This window comes from Coturnix japonica, unplaced genomic scaffold, assembly GCF_054131305.1.
Source record: "Coturnix japonica strain WE unplaced genomic scaffold, WE-NBRP24 Scf050, whole genome shotgun sequence".
Classification (NCBI taxonomy): domain Eukaryota; kingdom Metazoa; phylum Chordata; class Aves; order Galliformes; family Phasianidae; genus Coturnix; species Coturnix japonica.
Window position 1 is genome coordinate 433,352 of NW_028188953.1, and position 13,389 is coordinate 446,740.

Here is a 13,389-nt window from a genome sequence, read left to right on the forward strand (position 1 = left end):
CACTGGAGCTTTTGCATCATGTGCTCCCAACCTTGTCCCCTGCCTGAGACAGGCCATAGGGCACCCACAGCCTCTGGGCAGCCTGGGCCAGGGCCTCACTACCTCTGGGGGAGGAATTTCCTCTACCCATCTACCTCCATTTCCACTCTTGAAGTTTAAAGCCATTCCCACTCGTATGATCGCTGTCTGCCAATGCCAAGTGACATGCAAGGTCTGGTAGTGGGTCAGGTAATGACACGACAACAGTACACGGACAACTGTAGTATAACTATCAATTTATTGGTAGTGTGGGGCCTGGAAAACTCTGGTTGATGACAGCAGTGGTTCTGTGGATGTCAGATGGTGCCCCAAACCAACCCACTGGGGGTGCTCCCACCTCCTGATGGATGGTGGAGAGGAGCGGGAGGGCAGAGGTGGTGCTGGGGAAGGGCTGGGGGCTGCTGGGCCTGGTCTGTTTCCCCCTGGCAGTGGTTTTCCAGGTGTCTGATGCCCCTAAGCTGACACGGTGGGGGGGGGGCGCTTCTACCTAATAAAGGATGGTGGAGGGGAGGGGGAGGGTGGTGACGGTGCCTGGGGGGTTGGGGGGCTGCTGGGCTGGTTGTGCTTCCCCCAGGCAGTGGTTGTCTGTCTCTTGGACTGTTTCCCCACCTCTGCACTCTGCGTCCCCTGATGGATGCTGGAGGGGAGGAAGAGGGCAGAGTTGGTGCTGGGGGCTGGGGGCTGCCGGGCCTCTCATGCTTCCCCAAGGCAGCAGTTGTCCGGGTGCTGGGTGATGCTCCGGAGCTGAGGGGACCGCTCCCGCCCCCTGAAGGATGGCGGTGGGGGTTGGGGGGGGCGGCGATGATGCCCGGTGGGGCCGGGGGCTGCTGGGCCTGTCGCTCATCTGCCGGTCAGACGTTGTTTCAGTGCTGGCCGATGACCGCAAGCCTCCACCCCGGGTGGGTTCTTTCTGTCCCCCGAAGGATGGTGGTGGGGGACGGGGGGGCGGCGTTGATGCCCGTTGGGACCGGGGGCTGCTGGGCTTGTCAGAAATCCAGTCCAGGCGGGAAGCTTGGCAGTGACCTGTAGATGATGGTATTGTCCTGGGTTTGTTTAGCCCATTTTTTAGCTTCCCAGCGGCGCCTGCAAAGAGAGGAACGTGCTGAGGGCACAGGAGAGCCCCTGCTCTGCTTTCTCACAGCGCATGGCAAAGAGCCACCCTCAGCTCCCAGCCTGTCTCTGGCCCAGCAGTAAGGATGGGCTGAAGCCAATGACAATATCTAACTGCGTCAATCACAGACCGTGTGAGCCAACAATTAACTGGTCTCTTTACGCTGCTTTAACTAGAAACGCCTCCTGGCCCACAGCAGCCCTACAGTAAAGAGTTGGGCAGGATGGGGATGGGGGTCAACAACTCACTTTCTGTTCCTGTACCAGTAAATAAGAAGCCAGCACAGAAGGATCCCCAGCAATAGGGAACCCAAGGAAGCTCCAGCAAGTATCAGGTAGAACTTCCAACCAACTTTAACTTGCTCGGCCTTTGCACGTCCTGCACCAGGCACACCTGGAGGAACAACATGGTCATTGCTGTGTCTTGTACTCTAATGGAAATCTCAAGGAGGTCTGACATTGCTACACAATTCTTTTCCATTTTGTTGGCCTCCTGGAACAAGTGAAAATCCTCAGGCTGCAATGCTTCCCTGATTCCAGGGGAAGCAAAGGGAACTCCCAAAGGCACCGCGCATCGAGGCGCTCTGGAGCCTCTATTTTGCCTCTCAGCTTTGGGTACGCTCTGGCTCTGCCAGATTTGCTCCTTCTTCTCCATCATGCTCTAACATTTCTTTTGCACTCACCTACCCTTGCCTTGTGAGGCTGGGTAGTGCTGCCGCAGGCCGGCACACTGTGACCCTTTGGGACACGTCGTCTGACTAAACAAAACTCATTAGAGCAGAAGGAGAGTGTGTGCATCTGTTTAATCAGTTGCTGCTAAGAGTGACGTGGACAAGAACCACGGTCGTGTTGTGCAGGGAGTGCTGCCCTGAGCTCTCCCCTCCCACTCAGACCCCACTCCTCGGGGCAGAGTCAGGGCCCCTCAGCAGCACCTGAACCTGTTTCTCCCCTTTTCCTTCCCCCCGGCATGGGCACAACTTGCACATTCCTGGTTTTCAGGATGTTTCTCCTACTTATAAACTTTTGCCAGATCGCTGCTTACCTGGATTCCTCAGAAAACGATAGACCCCGTTGTAGTGGGCTTCCCTGGGATTTGACAGCGCTGTGAAGAATGAGAGAAAGGCAAAGTCTGGGCATGGCGCAGGCACAGAGGAGGCAGAAGGATAAGGAGGCTCCCTCTATGCCATTGCGCCATCTGTGAGTCAGTGCATCTCTCTGGACCTCAGTTTGCAGGATGGACCCCGCTCCGGGCTGCTGGTGTGTCTGGAGCCTCAAGGGAGGCACAGCAAGCTCAGAATGCAGGGACTGTGTGAGGGAGGTACGCTGAAGGGTCCTATTCCCTCCCATCTCTTCTGAATGTGGCTTTGTTGGCCTTGTTCCCAAAAGGACAAAGTTCCTAAGTCCCTGGGAACTGGGTGCAGTGGGAGGGGAGCAACCTCTAAGCATGGCCACGGAGCTCTACCGGCGGCCCTTACCTGCAGTGCCAGCTGCTTGCGAGGCCTCTCTTTCTCCCAGAGGGATGGGCAGTGTGCGACGGATGCCTTGCTGAAATGCATCCATGTGAGCAGGCTCTGCATCAGTCCCTTTAGAAAGGAGGTAAGAGAGTAGGGCTGTAAGTAACTGCTTCTCATCAGGATGGTATCTTTAGGAGGAAGGTGATGCCGCAAGCCAGTGCAGACACAGGGGCATCACCACAGCAAGGCTCTGATCCGTCCTTTCCTGCTGTGCACACTGCGGATGCTCCATGGATATACATGGAACGGCATCACTGAAGAGCAGATGGTGCCAGGGGGTCGTGCCTGGCTGACATTAGGGCTGTGAGCTGGTATCTCTCAAAGGAAGCAAAAACTCACGGCATACCCTTAGGAGTTGCTGGGGCTTTTGTCCTGGAGCTCAGCAGGGAAGATGGATCCCATCCAACGCTACCCACACCTGTCAACAAACACAGACAGAGCAGCTCCTGTCAGATGTGACCGGATGGTTGTTTAACTGGAATGACAGCACTGCTGCACAGCACTCTTCTCTCCCTACTACGCTGTGTGGAACTGTCTGCAGAAGAGAAGGGGGTAGAAGGAGAAGGGGAAGATCTAAAGGCCCTTTCCTGTGGGATTGCCCTGAGTCTTATGGACCAGATGATGCGGAGGCTTTGGCAAGGCACTGCTTATAGGCACAGTGTTAATCACACAGCGATGAGAAACATCCAAACACAACCAAATATGTGCAAAGATCATGAGGTGAAGACTGGTGACTTACCTCTGGCATCCACCCCAGGCTCAGGGACAGGTCTCCATTCTGGTAATCCACCAAGAGGGCCTGCAGGCACAAGTGTGATCAGACACAGGTGAGGAGAGCTTCCACTGCACACTGGGGCCTGGTTTTTCTGCAGTGACCTGCAAAGACTGGCAGCAGGTCGGGGAATGACATGGCCCAAACAGCAAAGGCATCGGTTCTCTCCTCCAAAGAGTGGCAAGGGCTGCCTTCCCACTGAAATGGGACAACTCTCCAAGTAAAGAACTACTCTCAGCTGATCTGTGTACGGCCTTTAAGGCACAAAGAGACTTGAAAGACCTTTGGAGGTTCTTAAGTACCTGAATAAACTATTACAGCGCTCATTTTTCTGTCTTCCAGGAAACAGACACAACTTACCTCTGGGTTTCCCCTGAGGCACAAAATCAGTATCCATCAAAACATCTGGATAAGGAACTCCAACATCATCATCTAAAATCAAGAACAGATGAGAGATGTTCCCATTGCATGTTGCGCCTTCTCCCTTAGTGACTGGGGACTGGTCAGGTAATGGAATGGGAGACTCAGACCGTAATTGCCAAAGCTAGAGAATAACCGGGGTGACCTGGAGCCTGGCACTCGGCAGCTTTTCAAAGGCCCTCTCCAGGCCACTTGTAACACACCTCTGGGACCTCATGGAAGGGTATACAGCCCGTCAGGGCTTTCTTACTGAGAGCTCCTTGCTGGATCTCCCACTAAAGCACCAGAGGAAACGATGCCTGTTCCTTCCTCTGGGCTCCAGCTGGGTGTCTCTGTTGGGAACTGGGATTTGCCTGTGGGGAGCACCGGGAAGCCAGAGCAGAAATGCTCACACTTTTCCCAGCACGCTTCTTCTGAGCTTTCCCATAGGACACCTCCAGGGTGGGCTCAGCCAGCAGCAGAGCCATGGCCTGGCATGGCTGGAGCCAGCCCTGGTGGAGCGCTGCTTCAGCCCACACCTGGCTCCTGGGGTGCTGCCTGGCCCCCTTCCCAATAAACCCTTGTTGGAAGTAACCGCGGGAGACAAGTCTCATGCTATCATGGTCAACAAGCCTCGTTTATTAGGTGTTACAGCATCTCATTTATACAATCAGTAATAAGTTCATGCATATTGCAAAAGTTAAGCTCAGGATTGGTGAATTAGACATTACTTCATCTGACCTTTGTGGTTAGTCTTATAGATACTTTTTCTTTGCAGCTTTGTCTACACCTTGCTACACATCTTGCTTTTCCCTTAGGCCGTCCTTGCTTCTAGATACATATTTCATCTTTAGCTACATACCCTGTCTTTTCACATACTGATTTCCCCACAGCTGCTTAGCTCGTGACCGTCCCTAGGATAAACCGTCTTTGTCTTTAATCACATTCATTCTTTTACAATTTAACTAGAGGAATCTCTTCATGTCCTTTCTCATGAAGCCATTCTGCATAAACACTCTCCACATTTCCCCCGTTTTCTTTTTGGACGACCAAGGATACATTGTATTTTGAGTCAACCATTCTCATTAGTGCATTTTGCAAGCATTTAAAGAGGCAAGGAACTATTAATATGATAGCTATCAGTACCAGACCGATTGTAATCAAATGCTGTAGTAGAGAAGTAAGCCAGGGGCCTAAACCTAAACTTCTAAGCCAGTCATCAAGACCAAAACCAGATTGCACCTGCAAACGGTTAGTTAATGCGTGCAGCGTTTGTATCTGTTTATGTATAGACACGGAGTGGTCTGATAAGTTCATACAACACATGCCTTCGAACTCCTCACATCCGTGCCCCTGTGCTAGTAATAGAAAATCAATTGCTGCTCTATTCTGGAGTGTAGCATGCCTTACTGAATCCACATCCATCAGTAGTTGAGATAATGCCTCTGAGGTGGCATTCGTTTGTTTTGCTAGCCAGCAGCCTAAACCATTTAGCATGGCTAATGCTTTAGCAGCGGCAACATTAGCTGACAAAATAGAGGCAAATATTCTTCCTGTTGTAGACCAAAATTGTACCTTATCCTTACAGTCTGGGGTAAAGGCATGAGTCACCCTTTTCACTCTAGAATGCTGTCTGTGAATTTGGAGGATCATAGAAGTATTTGGAGTAAGCAGTGTTAAACGACCTAATGTGCATGGTCCTCCTATTATCTTAGAGGGGACTCCTGCCCAAGCCCGATCCCCACATATCAGAAACACTCCATAGGGCAATGTTATAGGGTTGTTAGATGAAACAGATATACTGGTGCTTGTATAGTTACACCATGCTGATTGATTTCTATATACAAGCAGGCTAGAATTTACACTTCTTGGTTTGATTTTTGATCTGTCAGGCCCAATTCGATAACTGCCGGTCCAATTAAAATATATGCACCAATCGGCTTTTACTGATCCCAAAATTTCTAATTCTTGTGGTTCTAGAGGGGCTACAGGAAAGTGTGGTATATATGCATCCCAATGGTCTGCGTAGCCCTTTGTACCTTTTGATTGGCAAGGCAGAACACCTTCTGGACATGGAGGAGTGTCCAAAGGTATGCCTACCAAGCAGGTAGAAAAAGGATTGCCAGGAGATGATAATGCTAAACATATGGCATCTTGACCCGTCTTGTTGGCTAACGTAACCCAGACGTTTTCCTTAGGCTGCGGAGGGGCCCAAAATGCACCACAGCATTGCAGCCAGACCAGAACTCCTAGGGCTGTTAGGCCCCAAGAGCTCTGACTGTACCGCCGCATTGATAGCTTATGATGCGAGACCTCCTAGCAGCTCGAGCTCTCTGAGCGAATCTCTTAAGCACCCAGCAAAGACGGGTCACTGATAAAATATCTTCCGGTTCTGAATCTAGCGGTTGGTCTTCTGCACACCAGGTTTTATCACACTCTCTGCACCACAGATAGTGTTGGTTAATGTAAAAGACTGATTGGTGGTACCAACCCAATTTTCCACAACCACCACAAAGAAGCAACGCTTGAGCCTGATGCTCACGCACACCACATCCCCAACACCTGTAATATCTATTAGATGGAATCAGTCCTCGTATGTTAACCAACGCATGTATCAGTTCCATATATGGACCATAGAAATTTTGAGTCACTGTTGACTGAACATGCCGAATGAAGGTCTGGAGTGGCTCCTCAATCAGCTGGAGACACTCTTCCAACTTTTCTGCAGTCACCGATCTGTAGTCAGTCATCCAGGTTCACTGTGCTCTCCGGGATGCGATGGCGTCACCGGCTTGGTCCAACGAGCAGGAATCCACTCAGAACCTGTAGGGGTTGAAACACAAAGGTAGCCTCGCCCTAAATAAAGCACTCTTGCAGGGCCTTTCCATTCCCCAGTTTTCAAGCATCTATACCTAACCCACATTTCTTCTTCAAGATGCTTCTCTGATTCTGGGCTCTGTAACTTATGTTTTTCGGCTGCAGGACAATCTGAAGATCCTATTATGCATAAATGATTCAATACAAACAGTGCCTTAGCAAGCCTTTCCTGCATGTCCTGAATTTCTGAGAACTTCTTGAGATAAGTTTTCAAGGTGCTATTTGCTCGTTCAACTATTGCCTGCCCTTGTGGATTGTGTGGAATGCCAGTAATATGTTTAACACCCCATTGTTGTAGAAAACGTTGAACCTTTTGACCTATGTAGGCAGGACCATTATCTGTTTTTAACTGTTTGCATACTCCCATGACTGCAAAACATGCTGTGAGGTGTCGGGTTACATGGATGCCCCTTTCCCCAGCCTGAGCTGTTGCCCAGATAAAATTGCTGTAGGTGTCAATGGTGACATGCACATATTTTAACCTTCCCAGACTGGGTTCATGGGTAACATCCATTTGCCATATTTCATTGACTGATAAACCTCTAGGATTAACTCCAATTCCCAGACCCATTCCATTGTTGTGATTTGCACAGACTGGGCAGCTTCTGACAATGGCAGAAGCATCTGTTTGAGAGATCTGAAATTGCCTCTGCAGTCCTCTGGCATTCTGATGGAAGGTAGCATGAGCTTCCCTTGCCAGAGTAAATTGTGACATTGGTACTGCAACTGATACCAGCCGATCTGCCCTCTGATTGCCTTCTCCTAAACCCGTGCTTAATTTATGACTCCTGATATGGATAATGGAGTAAGGCTCTGTTCTGTTCCTGAGGGCTCGCTTGAGTTGTAAAAATAACTCATATAATCGCTTGTTCTGAACCTCCTTAACAATTGCATCCTCAATTCTTGAGGCCACCCCTACTACATAGAGAGAATCTGAAACCACATTCAAAGGCTCAGTGATATTAGAAACAGCCCACACTACAGCAAGAAGTTCTAGTGTTTGTAAACTGTCTTCAGGGACCGCCTCCAGTGTGTGTTGCTGCCAAATTCCCTTCTTTTGCCAAACAATAGCTGCTTTGCGTGTCTTTTTCCCAGCGTCAGTGTAAACAGTTACAGCTTCCGAGATGGGTTTGTCCCTTCGCAAAGGCACGCCAATCCAGCTCCATTCACCGATCCATTGCAATGCTCGTGGAACAAGTGGACCTGTTTCTATTTTAGCTCCCAAGGCTAAAAGCGCTTCAGCTAGATCTGGCGAATTCAGCAAATACCAGTCTAGCGTTGCTTTTTCCATGGGAAGATAAACTGTCTGTGGTTCCAGACCGCTAATTTCCAATATACGCATGCGGCCTTTTTTGACCACTGCTGCCAGATTTTCAATTTTTGTGGTTATTGTTTTCCGTTTTTGAAGAGGTGGCGAAATCCACTCCAGGACCCTTTCCCCCGTTTTCTTTTTATGCTGAGTAACTGCACCAAGGAGATGCATATCGCTGCTCCAAATGGTAAGAGTCAATGGTACTGTAGGGTCCATGCGGGAAACGAACCCTTTGGTAATACAGTCTGAAATTTTTTGTAGCACCTCCTTTTGTTCTGGTATAAGAGTCACTGGGGTGCAAGGGTCCGTGCCTTTCAGCAGGGGCAGCAGTTTTTCTAGCAGCACATTTGGGAGACCTACTATTGGTTTTAGCCATTGTAAGTCTCCAAGGAGTTTTTGTGCATCATTAAGAGTAGAAATGTCTGTAGCAATGGTTAATTTTTGCGGTTTCACCTGCTTATTGGTGATTTGCCATCCCAGATATTTCCAGGGCGTGGATTTCTGTACCTTTTCAGGAGCTATAACTAAAGAGGAGGTTGCCAGCACTGCTTTGATATGTTCAATCTGAGAGTCTGTGAATGGATCCTTTTGAGCCAGAAGAATATCATCCATATAGTGATAAATAATAGTGTCCGGCATTTCTCGGCGTAACGGTTGCAGTGCTGCGTCGACATACAGCTGGCAAATGGTTGGGGAGTTACGCATTCCTTGTGGTAACACTGTCCATTCAAATCGCTTGTCGGGTTCTCCCCTATTTATCGCTGGCAGAGTAAAAGCAAAACGTTTTGTATCCTGGGGGTGTAAGGCAATTGTAAAGAAACAGTCTTTCAGGTCGATGATGAGGATGGGCCAATTCTCGGGAATCATAGAAGGGTTGGGTAATCCGGGTTGTAGCGCCCCCATGGGCTCCATCTGGTCGTTGACAGCCCTTAGGTCGTGCAATAGACGATATTTTCCAGATTTCTTTTTGATTACGAATATCGGAGTATTCCAAGGGCTAGTAGACAGTTTCAAATGCCCCTGGGCAAACTGCTCCTGCACAAGTTGATGTGCTTGCTGAAGACTTTCCCTTTTTAGTGGCCACTGCTTAACCATGACTGGAGTTTCTGTAGTCCATGTAAGTGGTAGTGGGAAAGTCCAAGCAATGGCCATTATACTAAAGGGTGTTCATTGGTAAGAACAAGACCCAGTTGAGCCAGCACGTCCCTGCCGATAAGGCAGGATACCGTAGGTGGAAGTAGTGTAAGTGAAAAAATTGCTGTGGCTCTCCTGCCATCTATTTCCACTGTGAGCATGGGGGTTCGGCTTGCCAGTGTCATTCCTCCGACCCCTGACACTGTGGTAGTTGAAGATTGAAGCGGCCAGTCAGACGGCCACTCCCCTGGGGTGATAATTGATGTATCCGCTCCTGTATCCAAAAGTCCTGTCAGAGTAATACTCTGATCACGGTAGTGCAAAGTGCACGATTTTTTCGGGCGCGTTGATAAATCAAGAGTAAGCAAAGTTAATTTCCCAGTTGAGCCAAATGCTCCCTGTTTTCTTGGCTCTTGTTTAAGGGGAGTCAGTCCTTTTGCTAACTGCGGCAGCGGCACTAATTGAGCTAGACGCTGCCCTTTAAGTATTTTTACAGGCGGGTAAGGGGTGTGTACCATGATCATAATTTCCCCTTGATAGTCCGCATCTATTACTCCAGGTAAAACAAACAGTCCCATCATGCTGACAGACGATCTACCCAATAACAGTCCTCCTACTGCTTGTCCATTAATCATGACAGGGCCAAATAGTCCAGTAGGAATCCGATAGGGCTGATTAGTCAAAATAGTAACATTTACTGAGGCTGCCAAGTCCAAGCCGAGGCTCCCGCTGGTGGCAGGTTGGGGTTGTTGCTGTTGGGGGTTGCCGATACTGCAGCTGCTACTTGTGTCCGAGCGCGGCTGCTGCTCGCGCTGCTTTTCGAGTTTCCCGACCTGCAGGCAGCAGCGTTGTGAGTGTTGGATCGACATTTGCTGCACCAAATCCCAGTGGCTTGGCAATCGCGACGAAAATGTCCAGTTTTTCCACAACGGAAACATTTCATACGGAGGCTGTTCTGCGAGCGTGGGTTTGTAGCGACTGCAGCTTGGAGGGGTGCAAGGGCTGCTAGAACCTGAGTATGTGAGGATTTTGATTGCTCCTGAAATGCTTTTGCCTGCTCCTGCAACCCCTCACTAATTTTCTGCAAAGCACTCACTAAGAATGCCTGGGTTCCAGTTGGAACCGAAGCAGCCTTTTCTAACAACTCAGGGATCGACCAATCTCCGGGCAATGTATTGACCAGGGATCGGGTTGAGGAATTACCATTTTGAAGCACACATTGTTTAATCAAAGCCCCTTGCATATATTCCGGAACACTAGCCTTCTTAATGGCATCCACAACTTTATCTATGAAATTACCTAGCGGCTCCTCACGTCCCTGTTTTATTCCCATGTAAATGGGCGTTCCTCCCGGAGCTTTTATACTATCCATAGCTTTCCTGGCTAAATTCATAGTTTCTCGCAAAACTTCAGGGTCAGAAATCGCCTGAGCCTCTATTCGAGTCCATGCCCCAAGACCCAACAATTGTTCCATTGTTACACCTGCTAAGGGGTCTCCTGGTCCTCTCTGAACTGCTGCAGACGCCACAGCTAACTGATGCCAATGAGCATTAAACAATATTAACTGATGAGGAGTATAAATCAATTTCGTGATACTTCTAATATCTGCTGGGAGAAGGATATGTGCACTAAAAAGATAATCTAGCATTTGCCTGGCCGGTTCACTAGTCACTCCATATGACCCTACAGTAGCTCGCAACTGTGATAACATCTTCCAGTCTAGAGATTGAATCTCAGCCTGAACTCCTCCCTGCGGCAAGGGAGCATAAACAACAGGAAATGCAAGATTCTCAGTCGCTGCCTGTACTAATTCATTATCACCATCCTCTATTCCGCGCCTTGCCAGCATAGACCACAACTTGCGCCTTTCCCTTGCAACAGTCCCCACAAAATCAGACCCAGCTCCAGAGATCGGACCCGACCCGCGCAGAACTGACAGCTCCGGAGCTACCGAAAGCTCAGAGCAGCCGGACGGCTGCGGCTGCGGCACAGACGGTGCCGAGACAGGGAGCGGCGCCGAGTCGGCTCCGGACGGCGGAGCTCCGGACAGCGAAGGGGGGGGGCTAGAGGAGACCTCTGCGGGCTCCGTTGCTAGGTCAGCCTGCACTTCGCGAGGGGGTGCAGAGGGCACTGCGGCTGCAGACGGCAGAGTAACGGAAGAAAAAACAGGGGGGTTTGGAACGCTAGTGCCCCATGGCAGCCCATAATCTTGATTCTGTTTTTGCGCAGCTTGAGCTTCCTGAGCTGCCCTTTTTTCCGCCTGACTCATCAACAACTCATTATGCACTGCTTTCCACAACTTACTTATCTTTTTTGCCGACTTATCATCATCTAAAACTAACTCCCACAACTTATCCCCATACCGCCGCCACTCCTCTAATGTATGCACTAAGTGGGGGTTTGCAAAAAAGCCATATGAGACCGCGTGGCTCAATAAAGCAGGGAGATCCTTTTCTAAGTCTATACCCTTAAACTGTCTCCGCCTAAGAAAAGCGGAAAATAAATCATATGCTGCTTGCCTGTCCATTTTTACTCACGTCGGTACCGTTGCAGCCCTCCAGGCTTCGGCAGCACGTGTCGGTCGAGCCCACCTGTGTGGTCACTCGAGACGCGGAGCTCCAATTTTAGCTCTTTCGTCGTCCGTCGGGCTGTGAAATCCGGACCCGAACCCAACGCAGTTCTTCACCCGTGGCACCCTTTTTTCCTTATCACGTCGAGGGTCACCATTTGTTGGAAGTAACCGCGGGAGACAAGTCTCATGCTATCATGGTCAACAAGCCTCGTTTATTAGGTGTTACAGCATCTCATTTATACAATCAGTAATAAGTTCATGCATATTGCAAAAGTTAAGCTCAGGATTGGTGAATTAGACATTACTTCATCTGACCTTTGTGGTTAGTCTTATAGATACTTTTTCTTTGCAGCTTTGTCTACACCTTGCTACACATCTTGCTTTTCCCTTAGGCCGTCCTTGCTTCTAGATACATATTTCATCTTTAGCTACATACCCTGTCTTTTCACATACTGATTTCCCCACAGCTGCTTAGCTCGTGACCGTCCCTAGGATAAACCGTCTTTGTCTTTAATCACATTCATTCTTTTACAATTTAACTAGAGGAATCTCTTCATGTCCTTTCTCATGAAGCCATTCTGCATAAACACTCTCCACAAACCCTTGCAGAAAGGCAGCCCCGGGGCAGTGTGGCACAGGGACAACAGCCTGGACCTCTGGCCTGTAGTTACACTTGGTCCCATCTTTGCCCACCCACCTGCTGCTGGAGCTCGCCACGGCGCAGCACAAGTCTCCTTGGAACACATGGCCATCAGTAGGAGGAGGAGAGCAAGGCGGGCGGGGGACACGGCCCCCCACACTCGTGCCATGCTGCCACCACCACCGCTGCAGCCACAGCAAGTGCTGGGGCCAGCACGGAACAGCTGGGGTACACACACTGAGCACTGTGACCTCATCGAGCACGGCAGGCATTGTGACCTCACATCCCTTCCAGGATGCAGATCTGTTCTGCTGCCATGGCCAGGTTCCCCCTGGGCTTGTGTGCACTGTGTGGTGGGAGAGGATCGGCACTCATCTGGAGCAGCAGGAGACCACAGCTGAGGTTTCCACATTGACATCATGGAAACAGAATCGTGGAAAGGCTTGGGGGGGGGGGGGAAGGGATGCTGGAGACACAGGTGCTGTGAAAGGAGAAAGAAAATCACTTTAATGTTGCATATATTGCTTCATACAGCTCCGGAGATTTAGTTTTGACTTTCAATGGCACCAAAGAAGCCATTTCTTCATTGACACTATATTTGTTATCACAACCTCTAACAAAAACGGCAAATCGAGCGGTATCTGTAGCACCAGCAGTTCCATCGATTGCCAGAGCATTTTGATGGATTGATTGATAGATTTTCCTATTTCTTCAGTCTGCCTGGCTCTAGTTTGTTATAACAGAGCAATTTGAGAAAAATCCATTTGTTTTTTCAGGACAAATGATATCTGCCATGCCAATTTTGGTCAAAATATATCATAAACTCAATTTCAGGGTGTGAGTGTGTCACAATTTCTGTTAGAATATGTCATTAGCTCTATTTTGGAGTGTAAGAACATCATATATTGGGCCATAATAGGGGCAAAACCCAACTTCTGAGGGTGAGAACTTCACAACTCATGTCAAAATACGCAATAAATCCAATTTTGGAGTGTGTGAGGGCCACAATTTGGGTCAAAA

General features: G+C 49.4%; 2 protein-coding genes across 3 annotated transcripts in view; one reads left to right on the forward strand and one right to left on the reverse strand.

Moving 5' to 3' along the window:
• The window catches only part of LOC146752125 (uncharacterized), a 119,267-nt gene that overhangs the window by 51,519 nt on the left and 54,359 nt on the right, over positions 1-13,389 (forward strand). The gene's annotated exons all lie outside the window — the stretch shown is intronic.
• LOC146752129 (uncharacterized) lies at positions 9,849-12,326 on the reverse strand. Its single transcript, XM_085532787.1, has one exon. It carries the CDS (start codon positions 11,682-11,684, stop codon positions 9,852-9,854), a length of 1,833 nt encoding a protein of 610 aa, XP_085388913.1. The 5' UTR covers positions 11,685-12,326; the 3' UTR covers positions 9,849-9,851.

Bases quoted from the DNA above. Each gene is read 5' to 3' on its own strand.
- LOC146752129 (XM_085532787.1), bottom strand. From the start codon at position 11,684: ATGGACAGGCAAGCAGCATATGATTTATTTTCCGCTTTTCTTAGGCGG.